The following is a 26,581-nucleotide window of genomic DNA, read 5'->3' as shown; positions in this document are numbered from 1 at the left end:
GGGACAAAACTGATACCAGCCTCCCATTCCCTTCCACCCAGCAACTCCCTACAGCTGAAGTTGACAGCAGCATCTGAGGAAATTGAATTTGGTTTCTTTGATTCTCACTCCCCAGGCTTGTGCTTAGCTGGGGAGCTGAGAGGCTGTGAGCACTGAAACAGTTGTGAACTGACTGAAATGTGAAAATGTTGCTCCTTTAGATTACCTGTTGCTAGAGCTGACACATCTATTGTCTGGAGTGTTGTTCTTACGGTAAGTATCTCATTTCCAGAATGACTCCAGCTGCTGCTTTCTTGGTAGGGTGGTGGGAAGCTGATGGAGGAGGCAGAGATGATTAGTGCTGTAGCTCATGTTCTTTTCCCTTGGAGCAGAGACTGCCTTTACACACCACAATCTAATAACGATAATAATTATAAATTACTCTGGGAAAGGAGACTGTGAAGCTCACTAGAGTTTGGGGCTTTATTATGTGCTCATGGACATCTTCCAAAACACACATTTAATTGCCGTGCCTTCTCTGGTGCACACAAATTGTCTTCCAGTGCCTGCATGTGGAAGGAGTGGGGGATGCACTCACAGAGGATGCTTGCCTGTGCTGTCAAGTGTAAACAGAGAATCTCTGAACTAAAAATAACCTCCCCTCCAAGTAACAGACCATCTGATTTCTGTATCCCAGCCCAGATGCAGGGAGCTCAAAAGGGTTAGCTCACCTATTTTGGTGCTATTTGATCACCAACTCCCCCATGTCTGATCCTTTGGCAATTTAAGACAAAGTGCCCAGCTGCTTCCCCTCCAGCAAGAATTTGCTTCAGTGTGCTCTTAGAAAAATACAGGTATGGAAGTCAGTATGTTAAGAGCTTTGCTATGAGATTACCTAAAGCCACATCACACATCATCAAGGGGGCTGTATGGCATTATTTTGGAAAGATCTTACCTCCTTCATAATCACTCCCAGACTTAAGGTATTAATCAGCCCACCCTGCGCTGGCCTTTCCTTCCCTTGGCTTTTCAGGCACCTTGTAGATGCCAGTAATTGAGGTCCAACAGCCCTGTGGGAAGGTTGATTACTTTATGGAGCAGGAATGAAAGCCTGGAAAGACAAGGGAGGTTGCAGAGAGAGCTGGTGGTGGTCTGGCATCCTGACTGCCAGGCCTGCTCTTGCCCTGCACTGAACTTGCATTCCCATTCAGCCTGGGAGGTCTGCATCTGTCAGATGGAGTTTGCATTAGACATCCTTTTTCTGAGGCTCTATTATTGGCACGTCCTGTCATAGCAAAGCTTCGTTTCCTCTTGCAGAGCTGGCCAGAAAGGCCTTGTCTCAGGTCCACATTCAGAGCAGATCAGACTCACTGCTGTACTCCTCAGAACCTTGTGCCAGGACAATATGGCTGCAACATTTTTTGTTTGCATCTTCGTCTCATGTGAACCATTTTCCCCATGTTCTCTTCATTAACGTTCTGCCTAGGTTTTCCATAAATAATTAAGAACCTCATTTGCTAAAAGAATTAGGTCTCTCAAGGTACCTGCAATCAGTAGCATTTTTCCTCCAGCAAGGAAGCAACTGTTATTTAGTTCCTGACAGTAATTGTTACTGTGAGACAGAAGCAAACAAACTGCAGTCTTGCCATTCAAAACTGGCTTTTGTAACACAAGATTCTCTTCTTTTGAAGCAAGAGAAGCATAAATGGGGAACGAATGAGGGCTGGAAAGGGCACGGTGGGGACACGTTAGAGGGCTGTTGTTCTGGAACACTATGGGACTCCTTTTTAAACACTCATTAGAATGGGGCAGATAGAATTAGTGCTTTGCTGCTATTTTATCTCCAGTAGACCTGCCTCATCGCTAGCTGCAGATTTAGGGCATTTGTGGAAATAGATGGTGATGAATGGGTTTTCATTAGTTTAGAAGAGGGAAGACTGCAAAGGAAAGTGCCTCCCAGAACCATCCATCACACTGCCCTGCAATGCCTCTGTAAAAGACTTTTAACAAATGCTGAGCACAGGACAGATCTCATAAAAAAGCCACTATTCAGATTATTCTGGCAAGGAAGAGAATTGCATCTAGTACCCTGGGGAAGTGTCTAAAGTAAAATGACCTCTGTTTCTGGTTCTTGACAATGGAAGTGCAAGGAAGCACAGAGAATGTGACTACAAGAAAAAGCAGGGCACAGCAAATGCATGCAGAGTACTGCTGGCCTCAAGGTATGCTGTGTGCAGGGATGCACGTCCTGCATCCTGTCATGGAGCTGGCAGCTGGGCAGCTCCAAGTTTCAAGAGGCAGACAGCACTGAGTATGGCAGCCTTCAGCTTGAGGGCATGAAATACGTATAGGACTAGAAGAGACTTAATAACCTAAGAGCCAGTTCTCACCCTGCACTGCTGCCTGACCCTGGTCAAGGCAGGTCCTGGGGGAAAGCAGCAGACAGCAGGTACTCTCTGAAGCACCGTGCTGCAGCTGCATCTGCCTCTCTCCTACTCAGTCATGCAGCAGCTTGACTCTCTGTCCTCCCCCTTGGCTCTTGGGAGCAGCCTCCCTGAGCAGAGCTGACTCACCCAGGTGTGGCGCTGGCCAGGTCAGCCCTGATCAATGAGCAGGACAACGGAGCCACAGATGCAGAGCACAGGCAGAACTATGAAATGGACACCAGCCAAATGCAAGAATCTGTATTCAGCTCTACCTTGTGAGTCACAGCCATGGAAAAGAAGTGTGAGAGAGCAGAGACAACCAGAATGTAAACTTTTGCTTACTTTTTCTTTCATACTCCAAGCCCCACCTCCATCACCCCGCATTACAGTAACAGATGCAGACGAAACACACCTTTCTTGGAGCTGATCTCTATTTCAAAGAAGGCTGCTCCTGCTGGGATAAAATGTGAACACTGGCATGGGTTGTGTACACAAGTCCCCAGAAAGCTTTGCCAGCCTGCTTGCTTTCTTCCCTTCTTAAACACCCTGAAACAAATACTATTACAACAGCTCCACCCCTATACAGCTGTGAGAACTCCTCATGCAAAACAAAATAAAATAGAAACTAATAGCAACAAAAACAACAGAATAATAATTAAAAAAAAAAAAAAGAGAGAGAGAGAGAAAAACAACAACAAGAAGAAAACTAACCTGAAAACCTCCAAACAGAAATGCCCCTCCCTGGCTACACAGGTCTGGAAATTTCAGTGTTTCCTCATCACCCCTGTGCAAGGGATGGGCTTTGCCTAGACACAATCCAGCACAGAGTCACCAGCAATTCTCCACTCCAGCAGATTCCCAAGGTGCCAGACCTAGTCCTGTCCCAACTTGCAGGCAGAAGATGTGGGTTCCTCTCTTGGTCACCAGGTGAGTGAAAGGAGAGGGAGGCCCTGAGGAACTGCGCTGCCTTGATGCTGGTCTGCCCAGGATTGTCTGGATGCAGAGAAGGCATTACATGGCAGCCGGTGCTTGCTAAGTAATTACAGTTTCTGCAGACCTGGGAAACATTCCCAGGATTACTGCTGTCTTTGCCTGATCTATAGCAGCAAAGAGGGCAAAAAACAACACAAAGTCCAAATCAGCACTCCTGTAAGGTTACTATCTACTTCTACACAGACACTGCTTTGTCATTCAGCACAGGGCTATGCATGCTCCTAAGAAACTATGGGGACTCACAGGACACCATGAGGGAGACACGACTTTCCAGGTTTCTGCAGTGTCTCCCTCAGGCCTTGCTCGATTCTTACAACTACACAACATCTACAGTAACCCACAGACTTCCCACAGGCCCTGCAGGGCACTGGTCCCAGCATGCTCCAAATGCCTCCTGTTCTCATTGAATCTGGATAAGCATGGCAAGCTGGGACCTGTACCCTTCAAAAGGAACACTGCTCATCTGACAGAGAGCAGGACATCTCTGTGGACTGTTTCCCTATATAAAAGAGAGGAAAAAAAAAACCCAAACAAGAGCAACTGTGATTTGCTCCATTTAATTTCAATTAACTACAGCCCTCAGAGGCCAGGAGAGATGCCAATCTAGCAGTTGGTTGGCCATCCCCTCGGGCACGTCCCATTTCTCAGATGCTCCTTTCCCAACCAGGCCTCTGCTCTCAGCTTAAAGAAGTTTTAAGAATTCATTAAATCCCACTGCGTTCAACTAATAAGAGCTTTTTCTGCAGTTCTTTTTCATCTGGAGGCTGGAACTGAACAGCACTTGGACAGACAAGTACCCTGCTCTGCACTGGGGACTCTGCTACCTCTGAAAGCTCCTGACAGCAACCGGTGTTGTTGCATCCTGTTAGAAGACACCATGTAGTTAGGCTGGAAAAGGAGCTAGTGATGTCCTCAAAGTGCTGACACTTCTTTTCCCTCCCTAAGTTGGGAAATAAGCAGCTTATTTCGCAAAAGGCAAGTGGTTCCCTAAAAAACTACTGAAAAAAATGCAAAGGCTGCTCAGCCCCTTCCCCTAGAAAACTGTAAAAATGGAGACACTGTGGCAGCAGGGAGGCTGGGAAGGCAGCAGAGGGACAGCTGCTGTCTCTGGACTGTGCCACAGCCACGACAGGGTCCAGAGAGGCCTGGCTGTGACTTGTAGATGCTTCCTGTGGAGGATACAGGAGCTCAGGGCCTCTCTGCTCTCCAGCTCGTTGTTCAGTGGGCAGTAAGTGGCTGCAGCTGGTCACCACACTGTCCAGGCAGCTGCTGGTATGTTGGCATATCCTGCCCAAACAGACCTCAAGGCTGTTCTGTGATCAAATTTGCTGTCAGCAACCAGTCCCAGGTCAGGCTCCCCTCCTCCGGAGGTGTCTCCTCTGAGCTTGCTGCTGCTCAGTTGCTCTCCACCAGCTTAGCTAGTCCTTGCCGGATCTCACTGAGCTCAAAAATCTTCACGTCCATTATCTCTGCCACCTTGGTGACCTCATTCTGGATCTTCTCCCTCTCAGACAGGGTCTCCGCCAGTGTCTGCTCGGCCAGGTGAAGGCGGCGCTCCAGCTCTGCATTGCGTGCCTCCAGCTCCTGCCAAAGGACACAACTGCAGTGAGGTGGCTGCCCCAGCACCGATAGGTGCTGCTCACAGATCTCCACACTTATCTCCACCAAACAGTTCCATCAGCAGCCCAGCACAAAGCTGCCCACACCCAGACATCGCAGCTCCGCATCAGCTCTCTCACAGGGGCCCTGCCTACATTAAGCCACAGCATGCCAGCATGCAAATCCATGTGAACGTGTGTCCCCTGACCCAGCCATCTGCATGAGGTTTGAACTGGTGCGAGTGATGTGGATTTCTCACAAACTGATCTTCAAGACTGATGGCATTTGATGTTTAGAAATACTATCTTGGCATGAAAAGCAGTGTCTGGGTGCAGGGCTGAGCCCTGTGACAGATCCCCTCCTTCTTCAGTAACTCAGATAAGCAAACGCAGGCAGTGCCCCCAGAGACTGCACAGATCGTGCTTCCATCTGTGTCCCTGCCCTGAGGTGCAGAGCAGCTTGCATCCCTCCTGCCAGCCAGACTGAGCCATAGCTCTTTTCCCTCAGCCATTGCTGGCCATCCAGCAGGCTGAGCAAGACTTCAGAGAGATGGACAGGTCACAGGATGCCACCATCCCACTTGTGTCCCACGCCAGGTCTACAGCAAGGGGTAGAGGAGAGTATGTGCAGGTTGGGTTTGCCACTGCCCGCTGATGGCATCCTGTCTAATCTCTGAGGGACACAAATTGGGTGGAGGAAGGCAGAGACAAGGACGAGTCCCCATCACCCAGAGGCAGCGTTCAGTTTGGCAGCGCTGACATTTACTCTTAAGCTCAAAGGAAAAATGGTCTCTCTGCTCCAAGTGCAGAGGTGTCCCAGACCTGCCATCATTACCTGGAGCTTCTGTAGTGTCTCCTCACGCTCGCCCTCTGCTTCCCATCGGCCGCATTTTTGGCTTTTCAGCATCTGAATCTCCTAAAACACAAGGGGGAAGAGCATCACACCAGATCCACCTTTGTCCCAGGAGGGCCAGCTCCCACCACAGATCTCAACAAAAGCTCTTTCCCTTGCTGCAAAGATCATATAACCATACGCAGCTCAAAAGTTTGGCTTCCTTAATGCTCTTTTTCAAATCTCCATTTCATTGCACCTATTGCCCCTCTCTAAGCCCCTGTCCTGTGCTGGCTTATGAAGGCTCCTGGCTTGTGTAGCATCATGTGCAACAGCATGAGGTATCTGATCTCAGAGAAGCTATGAATAACAGACAGGGTGTTGGTGATTGACAGGCCACCCAGATTCAGCAGAATTCAGATCTCTGCTTCATGGGGATATTACCTCATCTTTAGCCTTGATCAGCAGTTCCAGTTCTTCCAGGGTTTGGCTCAGCTCTTCCTTGTTGTTCTCACTGGAGGAGTCATGAGCCCCCTGTGACTCCAGTTCTGCTACCTACACAGAAGGAAGGGAGTTATGCTTAGAGACACAGGAATGTCCCCACATCTTATTACTAACAGGCATTTTCTGTCACGTTCTGGATCTCTTGCAAACACAACTGAGCTTGCAACAGGGTAACAGCTCAAATCCTGTGGCTACTGGGAAAAAAATGTCCCTCCTTCTGCTCTGCATAGATCATACACAAACACACACTGCAGCAAAATCCTGTTTAGAGTCTCCATCTCTGCTTTCTCCTTCAGTCTTGCACTTACAGTAAATTCTGACTGGCTGACATCAAGCACACGAGCCCATAGTTCATAGCAATGGCCAGATCCAGCACCATTTACAGCCCCAGATTGATACTGCTGTGGGCAAGGGAGTTACTGCAGTTCAGTCACAGCAGAGCCAGCAGGAAGGGTTTGTCCAAGTGTGCTTCCCATTCCCAAAAAATTCAGCCCAGTGGCTTAAATTATTCATGACAAGATTCATTTTTAAAGGCTATTCAGAAAGTCTGCAGCAGCTGCTGATGAGGGCTGAGCTCTCAAAGGGCCTGTGCTGAGCTTTGCAAGTGCAGCTCCAGCACTGAGTACTCTCACATGGACACACTTGAATCCAAACACTTTCCCACAAACAAGGGCAGCCTGCACTAGGATTCATGTAACCGTGGCCACGAGCTGTGAGGCTCACATAGTTACAGCCAGAATCAACCAGCTCTGGTCCCACAACGTCCTGGTTTGGAGACAACTGTCTGGATGTTCCAATGAGTTTGTTTATTGTGTGATCCTACAAAGTCCCCACTGGCTGCCCCTCACTCATGAAAGCCTAACTCCTGTCTCCTGGCTATGAGAACAGCCACCAAACAGCTGAGAATTCACAGAGCGATGGCAAGGAAATGGAAGCTCATGCCAGCCAGCCCTGAAAAATGCACATATGTGTAGGCACAGCCAAGATCTCAGTTATACTTAAGGCAGGCTCCTGTTGCAGAAGAGAAAATTTGCTCTGTACAACTCTTTTACTGTCTGACTCCTCTGCTGAGAATTAGGAATAGGCACAGTGAATCCTGAGGGATGGTTGTTTACTGCACAAACTGGCCACACAACAGCCATCAAGTGGGAACAGCTGTTAATTGCTATAAAACCCTGCTGTCTTTTGAATGCACTAGAAGTGAAATGCTTTTATGCTTCCTTCTCCAGGGCTCCAGAGTCCTTTTCCAGAGCAATTCCAACTGTCCTAACATGCTTTCTTGAATACACTGCAGTTCCTCCCTTCCAAGAAACCCAGCCATGTGACTGTCACTCCTCTGCCCAGTTGCACACAGGCCTCCTCAGTTGATCTGCGACCTCTTTGACATTACGTAGGTCAAAAGATGCTATTATTCCAGCTGAACAAGTGCTTGTTTGTACTGTGCAACCCCCGTTTCATGATGTTACAGCTTAGATTCCAGCTAATTATAGCAGATAGAGCAATATTCATCCTTCGTGCCAGCAGCCAAAAGGCTGTCCTGATGCCCAGCTCTGGAGGAAAACAGGCCTTACTCAGCAGAGCTGGCAGCTAGGAACTACCTTGGAGAAATATGAAGGGAAGCCAGTATTCTAACTTAGTGTTCTGGTTTCCTCCCTTTATCTACAAGGACTCAGCACACTCTCAGCTTGCTCTGCAGAATAAAGGAGCTCTTGTGAGAGGCCCCTGGTTGCGTGACCTTATTCCTTGACACATCTTCCCTGCCAGACTCACACAGCATCCTGAATTTGACACCCATGAAAACTGATGGGAGAACGGGGTCAAGGGCACCATCTGGCTCTGGAACAGGGTTTCCTCTGACCTGTTCTACAAGGGCCCTCCTCTGCTCACCCGCTGCCGCAGTGTTTCCGTCTCCTCTTGATACGCAGCCAGCTGCTTCTTCCACTGGTCCACATTGGCATTGGCTTCATGGAGAGCAGCCACAAGTTTGCTGTTGTTGTCCTGAAGGCTAAAGAATTCAGCTTCCCACTGGACCTCACTCACGGAGCTGTGTAAAAGAATAGGGAAGCATGCAGGACAGCTTGAGAGTCTTATTATCACAGAATCACAGAAGGTTTCGTTTCCTCGTATTGCAAATGTGCACTGAAATCATGCTCCTGGAGATGCTGGGCAGCTCTCTACCCTGCACAGCTTTTTATTTGCTTTTTGTCTCACTTCTCAAATTTAAATGTATCCTCCAATCCTTGAATCTGCTTTCTTTCCTTTATCCTCTGATAATATTCAACTTCAAGGTCACGTGTGTTTTCTTGAAACTGCAGAAACCACACAGTGCGATTAATGGTTGGGGGGGGGTTGGCAATGTAGGATTGTGAATCCAGTTTTAAATCCCTGTTGGATCTGGGTTTGCTTTGAGTAAAACTCTACCACCCAACTCGGGAGAAGGCAGCAAAGGACACTTGCTTTTAATTTAAAAATATTCTAAGTGTTCAGCTGGGAGCTCAGCAGGAGCCGCAGGGTAGAATCCAGCCCAGAGTCTTTTGAACAAAGAGCAGAAGCAGCAGGGACTTTGCTGGAATCATCAGGGGAATTAACACAAATGCAGCCTTAGGCCAGCTGGAAAAGTGTGAACATCTTCTGGTATCACAAACTACTGATTTGTAGATAAGTGGTGTGAACTCATCCCTGCTGCAGACTCAAAGCGTTCTCCTGTTCTCCTTCCCATCCTGCAGGAATAACAGATTTCACCCCTGAACTGAAAAAAAACTTTCACCTGGGGAGAAAGGAAATTGTTACAGTGGAAGGTTTGGGCAACAGCAAACTCAGAGCATTCTTTGGCTAACTAAACAAGTATTATGGGGTCAGCAGTTTGACCCCCATCAAATCTTGTCAGTTTGAGCTGAGATCACATGGTTATTTAGGAGCTCTATGAGCACTAGGAGAACAGAACATGCTCCAAATCCTGCCAGAACAGAGAATTTAGAAGCCAGGAACTCATAGCAGCCTCACCCTTCTGAAAGCATCTTCTTCAGACGCTCCTTCTCTGTGCTTATCTCAACATCAGCACTTTGGCTCCTGAATAGTTTATCTTCTCCTGGTCCATTTGAGCTGATGATGGGGCTGGGAAGTACCTGAGGGATGAGGAAGAGGTGGTTATCATAGGGCAGCAAAGAAAAACTGTGGCCACCGGATTCCTGCAGACTCATTCACAACCTGGGTTCACAGGGCTGGCTCTCATTTCCTGTGTTTGTGTGCGAGACCCCAGCTTTCAATGTCAGCTCCTATAGTGCTGTGCACAACATTTACATGGCAAGTCATGGCAAAGACCCTCATGTATAGCTCAGCAGAATCAATCATGGTGTAATTATGACTTCAGAAATGCACAGACACAGGGCTTTCTCTTGGACAGGGGAGCTGGTGTCTGTCCTGCTCAGCTCTTCCAGCAGATGCTCTGCTCTCACGTCTTCCCTTTCCCTGCCTCCATGCTATGTTGGGGCAGTGATCCCAGTGCACAGACACCCTGAACAGGTGGGCTCACAGCTTGCCCACACAGCTCTTCCTCCCTCCTGACTTGAGGTACTGGATTCTCTGGCCCTCAGCTTTCCCTTGACAAATGCCAGTGATGTTACAGCCTGTAATTTGAGTCCCATGGCTGTGCCCAACGTGCCAAGTTGCTCAAGCTGGCTGTTTCAGGGTTTTACTGAATTCTTAACACGATTTTCTTGCTGGTTCTCAGAGCAGTTCAAAGGCTTAATGCACTCTGAACACAGACCTAGCTATGCCACCTGTGTTCAGTTGCAGCTCGTTTCAGTACACTGAATTAAGACACCATGTACCACTGCAACTGTGGGGCTCAAGGGAGGGAAGCTCTGCTACTGTCACTCACTTTTCAAAGCGTGGAAGAAAAGACTCATACTCCTAAAGTACACCCCTTTCTCTAATACCTCCCTGTTCCTGTGCTATCGGAGCTAGAAGATCGGAGCTAGAAGAGATGGATTCATCCTCCCAGCCTGAGGGAAACTGACAGCAGAGCAGCGATGAACATGCAAAATCCAAAGCAATCTTTATATCCTTCCCTCCAGAAGACCCTGTCTTCATGGTCTCCCTTCATAGCAGGAAAGAAACTTGGCACAGACGTGGCAAACTATAAAAAGACTCTGCGTAATGAGACTTTGGGATTCTTAGTTGAGGGCTGCGAGACCAGGTGGCTGGTGAGCCCACTGGAGTTGATAGGTAGCCCTTAAAAGCCTGTGATAAGGACAGCCACCTGTCTTCAGAGTCATCTGACATCTAAAAATAGAGCCAGACTGGGCCACAAGATGTATTGAACACCAGCTTCAAGAAGCCTTCCAGAGGGCAATCGAGAAGCAAGACCTGCAAGATACAACCCTGCCTCATCTTGCCCCACAAAGCTCTTTTTGTAGGTGGAGAAACGGAGGCAGGCAAGGTGCAGAAGTTTTTGTTCTGGTCTGTTGCTCCTGTGAGTTCAGCTGAAACTGGTAGCAGTTGAAGATGCTCCACAATGTTTTGCTACTCGCAGTACCCACAGTTACTCTGTGATGGAGATGCTAAAACAAGATGGGGATTGACCTAAAAGGTACTAGGGGATGGGAGAGAACTGCTGTCCTGGGATTTCCTCTTAAGTCTGAAGCCTAAATTAGCTAGTGCAAATGCAGAAAATCAGAGAACCCTGATTTAATGTCAGGAGACAGGCCTGCTCTCTGCTCACTTGCAAACAGAAAAACGATCAATTATTGAAGGATGAAGCTCATGTTTGAAGCTGCATTAACGCAGGGACTGCAAACCAGTAGTAGGAGATGATGTGTGTACAGGCTGGGGGAAGCAGGACAAGGCCTGCATGCCCACACGGCAGCAAACGCTGCATGTGCTGAGTGCTGGCTGCCAGATGGCTGCAGGCAGGGGTCATGCATACCTATGTGTGAGCTCTCCCGTGGTGAGATGAGGCATGCTGAATGGGAAGGGTGAGCATAGGCTTACACTGAGGCCATTTTAGCACTGCTGAGTCAAGTACAAAGAATGAACTGAGCCTTAAGGCCACTTCCAAGATGTGTGCCAGATCACCTTCTGATCACCTCATACCTTCTGCTGTGCATGGGAAATGGACACATCCTATTGTGACATCTGTTGCACACAGCCTGATATAAACAGAACAGCAGAGTGTTTCTCCACTCTCTGCTTGCCTCCCAGCCAGGGAAGCTCTCATAGTTGCAGCTGACCATGAATCTGTCTTGGTTCTGTTACGAATGCTCTATTCAACTCTTACTCATGTGCCACATATTAAGATGGGACTAAGACAGTGGGAGCCAAAATCCAGGTGGGTTTTGCCCATTTTTCCATTCCACATGACATTTCCAGTCTCTTGAGAGCCACTGCCTCTACCTCCCCCTTTTTTCCCTGCAGGCCAAGGTACTGTTCACACTCCCTCCTCCTCCTGCTGCCATTCCATCTGTATTCAACCCAGAGAACGCAGCATCCTCCATCCCACAGCTCCTCTCCTTCTGCCAGGAGCTCAGTGAAATCCATAGCCACCCCTGGAGAGCACTACTTGGGAGGGCAACTTCACCATCAATGCCAAACTGCTGCAATGTGAGAAAAAGATGCGTAGACATCTCCACAGCTTATCCTCTGCTCTCCACGCTCCTGCTGCTGGAATTGATTTAGTTATACAGGGACAGGCAGCAATTGCAAGTGTGACAAATGTGAGAATGATAAGTGACGGGCTTCAGCTTTCTGGTCTGGGGAAAAATGAAATTGAATGACTGGTTGTCATGCTTGCATCTCTTAGTGAAGATTTCCCCAAGGTCCAAGGTAGTGATTTCTGCAGGGATAGCACAGCTCCTTCTCTTCAACAGTGGAAGCAGGGCAGAAATGGAAGAAATATAGCAGGGACTCCCCAGTCACCAGTGCTAAGAAATCACTTTGTCTTTCTGAGACCATCAGCTACCAGAGACACTTGAGAGAGGAACTCCCCTGCAGCCCCAGCAAGGGAACAAAAATGGCTGGAAATGCCACGTATCTTTTCTCCTATCTTCTTCAGCCAGGCAGCATGCATTCTTGCATGTTGCTTGCCTATTACTGTCACACTGAGTCCACAGAGAGCCAGTAACTCTAAAGAAAATAAAGCCAAAAACCACTACCGTCACCACTGACAGAAAACCCAAAACCTCCTCCAGCATGGTTTTATCAAGACAAATGTTGAACTGGCAAAGAGGGAGGAGTGTAAACCTTCCAAGAACTCCACTTAAGCAGAAATCATTTTATCCACTTCATGTGCTTCAGCAGAGTGACATCAGGGTCACAGGTGTCATCTGAAAGAGAACCTCCAACCTCAGTGTCTATCAAGAAAGCTTGTGGGCAGAAAAGACAGAAGCAAAAGTTACTAGAGGAGATCAGCACAGTGACCATCTTCCCTAGCAGCCCTGCTCTGCAGTAAGCTTTATCCCTGCACATCCCCAAGCATTACCTGGTGAGATGTGATACTCAGGGCAGGATTGGTCAGTTCTGTTTTATCCTGGGACTTCTCCCTTGCCAAACGTGCTGCTTCTTTCACCTCCTGGAACTTCTCTGCGAACTGGAAGGAAGCAGAAAAGTCACTCTGCTGCTAAACTGAAATGTAGAACAAATTAGAATCTATGTCTGGGTCACTCCTCCCTTTGTTATTTCATTTTATGTGCTTTCTACTTCAATTAATATTAAAAGTGAGGAAATAGCCCCTACCTGCCCATGATTCCAGCACTCAGAACTGTGCGAGCAGCTAAATACTCATGGAGCCCTAAGTCCAAATTCATTTTGTAACAATCAAGAAGCTCTACAAGGATTACTTTAAACCATTTCCTCATATCTTTGCATCTTGAATTAGGTTTTAGCACACTGGGAACAGCACTACATCAGGACCCCAATGTTTCTTTTTCCTCCTGAGTCTGATCTCCCCTTCTGGGTTTCAGGGACATTTTTCTTACTGGGATCAGGTCTCTACCAGCATCTGCCACATTACCTGGGAGAGGTGCTGCTCTGAAGCAAAACCCAGTCCATACACTGTGTTGGCTCGGCTGTCTGCCCACTGTCCAAATTTCTGGGATGTCTTTGTGAAGGTCATGTTGGGGGTGATGGTGCTGTTGATGATTGCCTGTGGAGAGAGGCAAAAATGAGTTAGAGAGAACTCCGTTCTGCTGCCCCAGGGTTTGTGTGGGATCACCACAATCACTGAGCACTCTTGGAACTCAGGGTAGAGACTCTCTTTTAATAAAACAGCTATTCAGGGTTCTGGTGACTAAAAGTCTTTCTAGTCTAGCTGTGAAACACAAACAGGTGTGAATCTTTTTGTCTACTGTAAGAAAAAAATAAATAAGAAAGCCTGAATGTTACAATCTTTATTGGGCCTCCATTGCTAGAAGAAAAGATGCAGAATGCCTCTGGGGACTGAACAACTTTCTGATGTTCTTCACTTTCATGGCAAGTAGGAATTAAAAAAACAAGAAGTAAAAGGCTGAAACTGCACTTAGCACAAGCTATTACAGAACACTGTTGGTTAGAGTAGCAACACAATGAACTGCTTAAGAAGATTGCAAGAATCTCTGCCACTGGAGGTCTTCAGAAACAAGTCAGAAAAATCTCTATCAAGAGCAGTTTAGGGAGAATTAACCTTGTCTTGGGGGTAGTGACTGAACAGACTGCAGCACCTCTGTTTGTTCCTTCTGTCTACATGGGTCAGTTTCAGCACAGGATCAAGGCTCTCAGAAAGATCTCTTTTGCATGCTCAGAGAGGAAAGAGCCAAGGAGCGAGAGACAAGAAAGCACACTTCTCATTAGCACAGAGCCTAGTGTCCATACTGAGTACATTGAAGCATGGAGGCAGTGCTTTATCTTCTATTCCTTGTAGTAAAGACACCAGAGTGCCCCATGCTGGAAACTAATCAACGTGACACAAAGCATCCAGAACAGACATCAGTTGGAGACAAACTTGCTTTCCAGCTGTGATGCTGTCAGCTAATGCTCCCTACCTTGGTGCCCCCCACACTGATGATCCGGTACACGTTGCGCGTGGCATCGTAAAAATAGGAGACAGTCAAGGCGTGTTTGCTGGCGGGGATCCAGTTTCTTTTGGTAGCAGGGTCAATTTGGAAAACATGGGCTCTGGTGCTGAAGATTGGCTGCTCCCTGCAACAGAAATGAACAGAGCTGTAAGGGCAGAGGGGAAGCTGAGCAATGGGGGAAGTGGACCGACTTTCTGGCACTTGCATTGTGTTATGCATCCCCAGTGGCACTTCTGCTATTGGCCTCCAATCTAGAGATATGTGACAGTGGGAGCTAAGCACAGTAGCTCATATGGACATAGTAACAAAGCTACCAAGGATGTTTAACTATAGGCAGAAGTTTTTACCTTCCTCTAGATCTTCTCTGTCCTGCTCCGTTGTCTTCACACATTTCTAAAGACCACAGCCTCGTCATAGCAGCAACAGCACCCCAAGGTTAGCAAGCCTTACTCACACATTCACCCAGGGATCAGCATTCAGCTTGCAGGTAGAAACACAAACAGGACATCACAATCTCGTGTTCTGTCTACCAGATGGTCCTACACAACACAGCTGCTGTGGCAAAGTTAAGCTAATAATTAGTGGTTATATTATTTTTAGCCAGATTTGAAGTTTTCTTTCACTATCCCTTGGCACATGAGCAAACAGTTCATGGTGACTTCACCAGCTATATGATTCTCTGGCTGCTATGCTGCTTGCCCTTCACAAGATATCTCTGACCTGGAGCTCTGGGAAAGCGGACGGATGAATAGATGGAGGATGGGTTTGGGCTGTGAACACAAGTGCCTTCCCCTCAGCACAGCTCTTCCTCCCTTGACTCATGCTTGGGAAGCACATCCTGCAGTGAGAGGTCATGCTGCAGGATTAAAAGCAAGTCACTTAAGAATGAATTAAAGGAAGCACTTCACCACACAATGTGCAGCTGCTGCACGAAAGCAAGTAGTGCCTGGATTCTGTAACCAGTAATATCTAAGCTGAACTAAGGAACTGAATCTCAGGCATCAGGATGTAATCTGAGCATTTCAAGAGGCAGGAAGAAATGTTTCCATGACACAACAGACCAGGTGCATCAGGGCTTGCAGTCTCCATTTTACTTTGTTTAAAACCCAAGGCACTGGCCATTTCCACACTTCAATTGAGTGAGGTCTGATGTGGTTGGATGTATCCCATGACTTCTTGTCTGGATAAAACAGCTGCAAACAAAGCATAGCCACAATCCTGTGACATGCAAGTCCCCGAAATCCAGAAATTTATTTCCAGCCTATTTTAAGTTCTCACAGCTGCAATGAAGAGAACAAGATGATGACTGTACCTGGTGCTTTCTGAATGCATCGACAAAACTTAGGAAGGAAATAAAATTCTCCCTTTGACCTCCCTTTTTCCAGCTTTGTCCACTGGTTACAGTCCTGACTCAGCTCTCTTGTTCAGAAGAAGCCTGTGCAAGGGTCTGAACCAGATATTTCTGTACATTCCCTCTGTCTGGTTTAATTCAGCCACAGCTTTTTTTTCAAATAAGACTCAAATTCTCTGGGCTGCACTAACAGTTACTATAATTTACATGGATCATGACTTATCCTTCAAGACACAGAATTTACAGAGCTGGGGAAAATGAACATTTCTGTGCCTTAGCGCCCAAGTCCTGGGCCAGTGTCAGAAAGAACAAAGGAAGGACATTACCTAGTTGTTGACATTTGTTAGTAAGTGTAAGACAGGCCACAGGCCAGTGGAGTTAGTATACGTCTCTCCTCCAGCAGCTTCCTTCTCAGGTCTCCTAGCTGGATTGAGACTCCTTTTTGGTTTTGCCTCCACAGTGATTCATTTCCTAGCGATGGAAAAAGTCAGCTGTTATTTATCACACAGAACACAGACAGTGTTCAACCAGGCAGCACTCAGGGGGTTCGTTTGTCCCAAACTCACAGAGCTTGTAATTTGTAACGATCTCTCATCACTGAGCAAGTTTTCTTTCCCTGTCATGGGAGATAATTGGGTGAGCTGTGTAACTGGAGCAAATCCCTCTGGCAGCAAGAGCCAGCTGTTGGGAGTGGGCCATGGAGGAGCCTGGAAGGCTCTAATGTTTCCAGTCATGCACACGTGACACTGGCTGCAGTGACACCATGATGGAAAGCCCTGCTCAGAGATCACCCCTCACACGCACAGCAGTTATTCCTGTGCTCAGCAGCAACGTCTGCTCCTGGAATCAATGGAAACCATCCTGCTGACTGCAGCGGGTTTCAGACCAAGCAGTGGATCTGATGGCCCCTGCCACGTGCCCTGACCGAGCTCCCAGACCCTCCTGGAGATTTTCCTTCTCTGATTGCAGCAACAGTGCTGTAGTAGCACCTGGGTATTACTTTCCCTCTTAACACCAGGAACGGAAAATAAAATGCCACTGGAACGTCTATCAGAATATCAGAATCTTCACAGTGGTTTGCTTACGTTTTTTCCACTTGCACGAGGCTGACTTGGCTGCTTGCTTACCCAGAACACAGATGAGGCATGCATGCCCGTTCCCTGCTCTCAGGTACAAGGAGCTATGCGCCAGGTATGCTGAAATTTGCACCACTGTTGGTGTCAGTGGGAAGGGAGCTCTGCTTTCATGCCATTCTGTGATCACTGCTGTCTCAACACTTCTCATATGTTTGTTCCTGCCTTATGGTCTTCCCCAGAGCAACAAGACTTCATGCTGTCTCTGACAGGTCTTTCCCTTTCAGTTACAAATGTGAAAGTCGCACAGACTTCACCAGCAAGCTGAGAGATACACCAGATGTGCTTTGCTTCCAACAGAAAGCAAACTGCCAGCAGCAGCAGCAGGGCACGTCTATGACTCCACCTGCCTACTTGGTGCCAAGGAGGGAACTCCAGCACCCATCTCCCTCTGAGAGAATTAAAATATGCAGAATCTCCCAAAATTCTGTTTCACATCTCCCCTTTCCTTACCGTAAACAGGAACAATTGCTGCCAATTTGCAAGTTCCTAATAATGGATTTTTAAGATAGCATTATGAGACCAGCATGTTATTGGCTCCTCATAACCACCTGAGTACAGCAGCAGCCTGGCATGTGAACAATGCTTTCTAGGAAGCAGTTCCTGAAGCTCTGTAGGTAATGATCGAGGAGAGCTTTGTGCTCTGCTTGGGAACAGCACTGAGATGTTCACACTCCTTTCTTGTGGAGGGGGAAAAAAAGACGGTTTTGTAAATCCAGCAAAATGATACAGAATATATCTAGGTAGTAAAATAACGTATTGCACAGGATGCAATGGAAGTGTGGAAGCCTTCCTTTCAGTACTCACATACTTGTTTGACAAGGTTAAAGCAGACATTACACAACAAAAGCTCTCCTAGGGTCTAAACGGTGAAGCACAAGAGAAATAGCAGGCAGCAGTAACTGCAAGAGGGGAATAAAAAGCAAGGAATTGAGACTACACTGGTGTGGGAATAGGGGAGGTGAGCAGCTCTGGGAAGGTCCTGACAACAGAGCCTGTGCAGCCTGCAGATCGAGGGTACGCATCTAACAAGGCACCAGGGAGCTCCACCTTACCCTCTCTGAAGTTTCTCAGCAGAACCACAGCAGGGCTTGGCACAGCTCGGCACAGCTGAGTGGGTTTGCAAGGAGGGGGCGCAAGGAATGCTGCAGGGCACTGGCATCCCTGCTGGAGGTTCAGAGCAGGAAAAGGTGCTGAAAGCTGTATCTGAGATGCACGAGCGAGGTACTGTCTGAAGAACACCCACCTGTGATCAGCTTGCTTCTGGCCGAGCTGCTGGCCCCTTGTCTCCAAAAACACTACAAAGCATTTAAAAATAGTCCTGAAAGTGCCTAGGATTCAAACTGCCGTGTTCTTTTTCCCACTACAGTTCTCTTTCCCCTTTTAAGTGCCTAAACTAGGTTCACCACACATCCCTAAATGCTGCCTCTTCTTTTCCTGCTCCCGGCTAGGAGTCCCTGTAACAACTAATCCAGCTGTTCTTTGTAACACCAAAGCACCTGGCTCCAGGATGTTGTCTGAGCACAAACTCAGCTACCTCCTTTTGTTGATTCTCCTTAGAGAAGCTGGAAGAAGGTCACTGGGTGTCTGGGGATGACATGGGAGCAGAAGGGATGGATCAATCATAGCTGATTTGCTCACCGAATGGAGTTCGACCCAGTGGTCATTAAGATGGCATACAAAAAATGCATGCTGGTCTCATTTCTACCTTGATTCTTATACTATTCTCATTACTACAATGTCCAAATTGATTTCTTAATGAATAGCTGCTTATTTCACCATTGCAACGAGCAGATCATTATTTGTCCTCTTATTTTATGGCCCCAGTAGAATTGCAAGGACTGAGAGAGCCAAAGGAACTGAGTTGGCCAGCACTGAGCAAGGGGCCTCACCGTGCTGGGACACATCACTAAGCTGCCAAGAGCCTGGAGGAGAATACCCTGCAAGCAATGGCATGTGTCAAAGAGGTACAGATGGCATCAGTTCACTCCCTTGCACTAGTGCCATATTTCACCTGTGGGGTATGCTGAGCAGAAAAAGTACCAAAACCTGGATGAGATTAAAACCAGTGCTGCTCTCCAATTCTGTGTAATCTGAACACATATGTCAGTAGATTTACGGACTGTCCTCGAGTGTCCTAGCTGGATACAGGCTCTTTATAGGCCTGCAAGCCTGTTCCTATGTAAGATGTTCTGAAGAAATCCAGTGCTTCTGCAGACAGAATGCGCCAGAGAATCTTCCCTGCAACAGAAAAGGATATAAGCCACCTCCCAAGGAGGCCCCTCCAAACGGGCCTGCAGCTACAGCTGTTCAGGGGCAGCACCAGGGGCTGGCACCAGCTCTGTTGCCCTGGAGCACTGCAGTGCAGGTGCCACGTGGAGCAGCACCTCCCCAGGCACCACAGCACAGCATCCAAGCTGAAGCAGAGCTCCTGACAGCATGGAGCTTGTCTGTCCAGCTCTACCACACAGACCATCACACAGAGCTCTCAACACACATCTACACCTGCAGTGGGGAATCACCACCAATTCCTTTGCTTGACATGTCTTTAATGGCAGGATTTTACAAAGCATTTTCTCTAATCCTCACTAGATAAATACTCCCAATCCAGCAGATGGATCTAATAACCAAATAGAAATCAAAAAGCGAAGTGATTTTTCCATTTAGACCACAGAAGGCATAGACAGAGCTGGGAACAGAGCACGTTCCCACTGCCACCTCCAGCCACAACACCCAGTGTAAAATGCTATGAAGCAACATCCTCCATTCTAAGGAACAGTTTGTGTTGCAGGATGTGACAGCCAGGCTTTGGAAGAAACGTTCAGCAAGACATTTATCTCTGAGCCTGAATTTCAGGCACTGTGGCAGCTTCTGTGTTTCATTGCGTGCTGTCTTCTCATTTTCAGCTGCCTGTTGGGTTCTTCACACAGCATGGTCTTCTCAGAGAAATGATGCTTTGCTGCATTTACTTTTGGGGAGTATTTCCAGTGCAAATACCACCTCTTTAGGAAAAGCCCATTTGACAGTTACAGGCTCGCTCCCCTCAGTGGGTTCCCAACCCTAAGGGCAACTGCTAAAATACAGCCTTCCTGCCAGACCTCTTTGAAAGGAAAAGAGGCAGAAGAATAAAATAAACCCTTTTATTATTTTTTTTTCTTTAAACACTCTTTGCTTCAGATCTTTTATGGCACCCAGCAACGTCTTTGCTCAGTAGCTTCTACACAGGGCGTGGGGAAGTGTTTCTGCCTGCACCACTGCATTTGGCTGATGCTTTGTGTCCTTGTTTTTCTCCATTTTTCCTGTGCAATCTGGGGGATTTTTCCTACTGAGAATCTTTTATTTTTTTCTCCTTAGCAATTCTGGCCTCACAATCCTGTCTACCCACCCGAAACACACCTATTTAGTAAACCAAATTACTTACTACCTCCTGCCCACCTGCCCCCTTTGCTGCATGACCAGAAAGAAATCTTGTTATATGTGCTTTGGAAAGGAAAGCTTTTAGAGTCACCATTCCCCGAACAGATGCTGTTTAAAGCAGCAGCTGGGATGTGCCGAGGAGGCTGAGCTTGGTCCTCATTAACTGCATTTGCCTTGGTGTTCCTGGATGGGGTTCAGCCAAGGGCACCTCTACAGGTTCACGTGCTGTTCCCCCCCTCTCTCATTGCAGCTTCTCTTTGCAGGGACATTCATTTACTTGTCAGACAAAGAAGTCTCTGCATTTGGATGCAGAGAAGGTGATAATTTTAAATATCTCGCTCTGCATCCAGGCAGTCCGTAGCCCCCCTTCATCTAAAAACCAAGACAAAAATGCCGTATGAGGAACCACAAAGTACCAGCAGAATCGTTGGTTTCTGTGAACGATGGGCACAACAGTGCACAGGCACAAGGGCAGGGAGCAGCTCTGGGGTGTGATAGCAGAAGAACACCTTCAGGAGCACAGAGACCTAGGAACATATTTTTGCACTGTGCCCTGCGGCTGGGCTCAATGCACAGCCATGTAAATCCCCAGAAAAGAAGTCATCCCATAAAGGTCCATGGACAGCATTGGGTAAGGATTTCCCAGCTGCTGTGGTGGGAACTTTGCAGTTCTCACTGCTATCTTCTCTAAAGTTCTTTCTCTCCAAGGACAACTTTCCTGGACGGGTCCAGCTTGTGCAGAGCAGATGGGGGTACGTGAGAGCATGTGAGCACCAAAGATACGTGGCTCAGCTCTGGCGCCCGGCCCAGCACCACGCTGAGTCAGCTGGGAGGCCGTGCTGGCTGCGTCAGGGCTCTGCCTGCTGCTGATCAGAGCCAGCACTCTCATGTAAAAAGCCCAGTGTGCAGTGTGGTGCTGGGTAATTTGAGGGAGGGGCTGGGGGGGAATGCATTTCAGCCCACCAGGACCCGGTATTTCAAAAGGCAGAACTGGAGCATAGAGAGGATGTGAGAACCAGTTTCCTTCTCCACTGCTGTCTATCTTTGTTTCCTTTTATCTTCCCTCAGCAGCCTGAATAGCTGACGACTGCATGTCAGTGCTTTCTGAGGAAGTGTGGACTCACAGGACTGCAGAATCAAACCTCATTTCTTCCTCATTGCCTGTTTTCTGAAAATCTAACTTTTCCCAAGTCAGGGACTGGGTCTCACTACCTCCACAGCCTATGGAAGCTATTGCTTCCTCACAAATGGGTGCAGAGGCCGTGCATGGATACTGCCTGCTAGGATTTGGGTACCGGCCTGCAGGACGTGATCAGTAGACACTGAACTGCCGTAGTAACAAAGTTTGGGAAGGCTCGCTCACAGCCCTTTGCTCCAAACACCAGGCAGGTTTTCAGGCCCTCTTAGCTACAGCCTTGCTTTCATCCACTGCTGCATCAGGTCACCTTGGGCGAAATGCTCAGATGCTGCTGGAGTCCAGGTGGGACCAGCAGAGACCAGACTTCTCTACTGGCAGCCACACAGGGAAGGCTGAGCAGTGAAGCTCCAGCAGCGTTAGCTGGAAGCTGCCTGTGGGCTGCTTTCCCTGTGGCCTCCCCCAACTCCCAAGAGATTACCCAGCAGGGTTTAGCACAGGAATGAAAAGCAGCTGCCTCCTGGCCTGCCTGCAGATAAAGGGCAGCAAAGGAATCCTGGCTGAATATGCTCCTGTTGGGAACAGCAGCAAGCACGCAAGGTCAGGCAGAGAGAACGGGGATCAAGGGCGTTTAAAGGCATACGTATCCTTATCCTTGTTATTTTCTTTACCCTCTCTCAAAAACCAGTCTCTATTTACAGAGCATCTTGATTGCTGAACACTGCAGCTGGGTGTCTGTAACACAACCTACACATTCACTTTCCTCAGACAACTATTCTGCTACTGAGCATCAGCAGTTCTTTCTTTTGATGCACTGCTGGAAGTCTGTAGAGCAAATACAGTTAGAAAGCAGCAGAGCTACACTGAAACTGAACAATTCTTCATACATTCCAGAAAAAAACACTTTCAGTAATAAAGAGAACCAAAGAAATGGACACAGACATGAACTCCAAAATGGATTCTACCTCTGCTTCTTGACTGCAAGCCACAGGACCCATCTGACAGGCACACATGCCTGCTTTCCCTCAGCTCCTTGAGGTCTGCTGCCATTTTCAACCCGTACTCACAAGAGCTCCAGGAGCACAACCAGCACAAGGGGCAGCTCTAGCTGCTGCTCACAGTGCAGTGGCACTACACATGAGCGGGTGAATTCTTTGATAAATGGGACAAATGGGAAAACTACACTGATCCGATTAGAAGTTTACCTACTTGTGCTTCTGTCTTCTATGCAGTTAGCAGTCAGAGAAATGTAAGTGCCTACTGAAGTCTCAGCTGGATCCAACTACATTCACTTCCCTCTCAATCAGGTGTTAGTTACAACTATATTCTTCAGAGGGGAAGTGCTGATGTGTTAACACAAGAGTCCAAGGACAGTTTGTCTGTGGAAACCAGAATGTGATGTTACCAAAAACATTAAATATGGAGGAACAAAGCTCAGAATCCCTGCTTCAAAAATAAGTTAACTAAAGCCAACAGAACAAGCCAGAACGTCATTTGAAGGTGGTACACTTTTAATCTTTTGTATTGAGAGGAATCGAACTGCTGCTGAAAGCTACTTAATATCCCCATGTGATCAACGAACAAGTAAGAAGACCTTTTAACTCAGGAGATAAGTGGAAATACGGAATTTTGGGTGGAAATGTCATCTCTGGCTTAGTTTTGTTAGTACACTGCTACACAGGGAGATCCAAGCAGACTGAGCTCAGAGCTTCTTCCCTGGGAGCTGGTGGTCTGAAGTCACAACGACTGCTGTTAACCGTGGCTGTTCCAAGCAGGGTTCATTCCCACCTCTGGGAAATACGCTGTGCTGTCACAAGCTGCCTGCCTGCTACGCCCTTCCTGGCACTTCCAGAAGTTTTACCGTAACTTTGTGCATCACAGGAAAAGTTACAGGAAAACAAGGCCACTTTAACCTGGATTAGCACATACCCTGCCAACTTCAAAGGCTCTATGCCTGCTTCACACTGCTGTCACTTCTGATTCCTCGCCTCTACCAGTTCTGTGTCTTGAAGGTGTGTCTGCCTGCTTGACTGTTTTATCTACACAGTCTATGAGGAATATCAGCAAGGGGAAAACAAGCCTCTAAGAATCTCACTTATTTGTGTTGTAATGCCAAACCCACACAAGTGGAGGGGGTTGATCAGACAGATCCAGTACGCTTTCAAACAGCCACCAAGAGTTTAATACACAAGAAACTCCCAACAGTGTGTCAGGTCCTTCAACTTACATGACTGAGATTTATAAATAGGGCATAAATTAAATACCAGGCTAAGCTCCTGTTTCCATGCCAAAACCCACTGCCACATCCACACAGCATTATTTCATTACAGAACACTGGAGCAGAGGTTTTCAATCAGCTGTGTACCCACTCAGAAATGCAAACAGGATCCATTTTCCTGAGCGCCAAAGTGACCACAGCTGAATAAAATCTCTTCACTCCCAACTTCTGGAAAAGTTTGTGAACACAGCCCAGACCCACCCAGGCTCACACTTTGGGTTTTGTACAACAAATGTATCACTAGAGGCTTCCCTTACACATGAGTTCATTTACAGAAGTTGCAGAGACTTGCAATTATGTACTTTTTAATAACAAAAAAATGAAAAGCTAAGACTAAACTTTAAAGCTCATGGTGTGTGGGGAAAAAAAAAAGCAATATAAAACCATTTCTTTTGCAGTTACGTTAAAAATAGCTCAGCTGCCATGAATAATAAATGCAATTCAAGAATAATAAAGTGCCAGTCTCACCCCATCTCTGCCTGGGCGTCAGCTTCTTTTCTCTCCCGTCCTTTCTTCAGCTGCCTTAGATTCTCTCCACGTTGTGATTTATTTCTCCCTTCCTCTTTCTTTCTCTGTCTCTCTCCGGATCCGGATGCTCTTTAAATTTCCTCCGGAATTTCACTTTGAAATCTGCTAGCTTTGCGGTCGGTTTCCAACGCCCGGCAACCGCCGGCCGCGCGGAGCAGCGAGGGCAGGGGCGGCCCGGAGCCCCCCGACCTGCGGGAGCCCAAACCCAGCGGCGGCCCCGGGCGCTCGGCGGGGATGTCGGGCGCTGCCCCGGCCGCTGCGCTCCCCAGCAGCTCCCCCTGCGTTCTGGCTCCCGGGCTCCCTCCTTCCCTTCAGCATGGGAGGGGAGCAGCAGGATTAGGTGGTGCTTTTGCAAGCGCTTTCAGACAAAGCCGTCTGCTCGCTGCTGCTCCGGCAGCACCGCAAGTTTCTCCCCGCAGCCCAAAAGCCCAGCCACCGCTGCCGCTCGTCCTCCAGGATCGCGATTTCTTTGTTCTCTCTCGTGTTGTAGTTTTTCGTGTTTTTTTTTTCTTTCTTTCTCTCTCCTATTCGCTTCCTCCCTTCACCAACTGCCCCATCTCGGTCACATTTCTCCGCTCCTTCTCTCGACTTTATTCCAGGGGCCGGCGCCGGCTCGGCGGCACCACCTGCCGGGCACAGCGAGCAGAGCTGGGCGCTGCCGAGCAAAGCGGGCACAGCTGAGTGCCACAGCCGGGCACAGCCCAGGGGCACAGCTGGGCACCACAGGCCGAACGCTGCTGGATCACGGTTACTGAAGGGGTTCTGGCTACCCACAGGGAAAAGGAAAACAACAACAACAGCCCCCTCTGCCTCCAATCCCCCTCCCCCCCCCCAAAAAAAAAAAAACAACCAAAAAGCAAACAAAAATCCCCTGCAATCTTAGTCTAGATATATTCTATCACAAACAGGTGGCTCCTTGTTCTGTCTTTCGTGATGCAGTTCATACAAGCGGAAAGTTAACACATGGCACGAATACTCTCAGGAAATAGTGAAACACCCCTGGAAGAAGGGATGCTGGGCAGGCTTGGGGAAGGAGCCTCGGTAGAGAGCAGGCAGTGCCAGCGTGCCCAAGGAGCCGACAGCCCTCGGCTGAGGTACCCAGGGGCAGAGAGGTGCCCAGCTCACTGAACAATGGCAGAGGGCTCACAGCAAAGCCATGAGAAAGAACTGCTCCATTTTGAAAGAATCAAAGTGCTGCAATCCATTCATCAAAGAAAAGCATTCAGCGTGACTCTAACGCAGCCATAAAAGCTCCCCAGCAGAAATAAACTTTGAACAAGTGCTTTCCAGTTGAGCCAGCACAGGTACAGCACGGCCTGAGGGCTGGGAGCAGGAGCTGAACAGGTCAGCCTGGGGAAAAGCAGCATTTCCAACCACAAGGGCAGACACAGCGGCGATCCGGCCTGCTGAAGGCAGCAGAAGGCCCATCCAGGAATGGATATTTCACACCTGCTCTTTTGTAGCCTCTATCCAACAGCTCAGAGTAGAGATTCTGCACACAGCAGCTGTTCTGTAGGCAAGGCCCAAAGTGCACCCAGCCCGGCATTCCCACATGTAAGACAAACAGGATGGAGGCCTGCTTGTGAGCGCTGCGTATTTTGTCGCTTGTGACAGAGATCAGAGTGGAGTGGTATCAACTGCAGTTATTCTCAGCTTTAAGTAAATTACATCAGAAACTGTGAGGCTGTGGATGAGTGCATGAGCACACACGCAGTTTTACAGGTTTTTAGAGCAGGTCCAGTAATGAACCTGAAGTGCGGCTTTGGCACAACAGCATTCCTGCATTTCCTCCAGCATTCCACTCAGATCCTCACTGAACACCACTGCTCAGCTCCCACAAATGCCTGCATCACCTTAAAACATCCCACTATTCTAACGAAGCCTCTCATAAGCAGACAGCGCTGCTGAGTGACGCTGCTGGATCATCCCCACCTCATTTATGCTCTTTACTTATCAGGGCACTTTAATGGGAAATGTTCCCAAGAGAGATTTTGTTAATCCCATGCAGTTCTGCGCATTAATTTCTCCATGCATTAACCATTTTAGAACTTGCACCAAAGTTGTAAGCTTTGTACGAGTAATTTTGCAATAAAAGGTGGGAGCAGTGCTGTAACTCAATATTAACGGCACAAACCAACACTTCACGCTCTGCTTTCAGCATTTCAACTCCACTCTTTTCCCTAAGGCATTTAAAAGGGAGGTTTACTGAGGCAGGTGTAATTCTTTGTCTCCTGTGTCTTTGCTATTGCTTACATTTGGGGCTACAGTTTGCTGCCAAAAATTTTAAGCGTAACATCAGATGAAGTCCGAGCTCTGCTTGAAACGATGGCAGCAGCTACAAGCACAGACTGCTGGAACC

General features: G+C 47.9%; 1 protein-coding gene across 2 annotated transcripts; it reads right to left on the bottom strand.

Annotated features, from left to right (window-relative positions):
• Nucleotides 1-444: 444 nt before the first annotated feature.
• Nucleotides 445-24,811, bottom strand: HOMER3 (homer scaffold protein 3). Of its 2 annotated transcripts, XM_052699739.1 has the most exons (10): nt 24,163-24,811; nt 16,058-16,202; nt 14,348-14,504; nt 13,342-13,473; nt 12,811-12,918; nt 9,336-9,457; nt 8,220-8,376; nt 6,273-6,383; nt 5,832-5,912; nt 445-4,982 (listed from the first exon to the last, which is right to left on the bottom strand). In XM_052699739.1, exons 2-10 carry the CDS (start codon nt 16,069-16,071, stop codon nt 4,794-4,796), a joined length of 1,071 nt encoding a protein of 356 aa, XP_052555699.1. In that variant the 5' UTR covers nt 16,072-16,202; nt 24,163-24,811; the 3' UTR covers nt 445-4,793. The 2 variants fall into 2 exon arrangements, with proteins under 2 accessions (XP_052555699.1, XP_052555700.1); XM_052699740.1 differs by lacking the exon at nt 16,058-16,202 and having other exon boundaries at nt 24,163-24,810.
• Between the last annotated feature and the right edge of the window lie 1,770 nt (nt 24,812-26,581).

This window comes from Tympanuchus pallidicinctus, unplaced genomic scaffold (genome assembly GCF_026119805.1).
Source record: "Tympanuchus pallidicinctus isolate F22 unplaced genomic scaffold, pur_lepc_1.0 scaffold38, whole genome shotgun sequence".
Classification (NCBI taxonomy): domain Eukaryota; kingdom Metazoa; phylum Chordata; class Aves; order Galliformes; family Phasianidae; genus Tympanuchus; species Tympanuchus pallidicinctus.
Note: the sequence above shows the minus strand (reverse complement) of the source record. Positions and strands in the feature narration are given on the sequence as shown.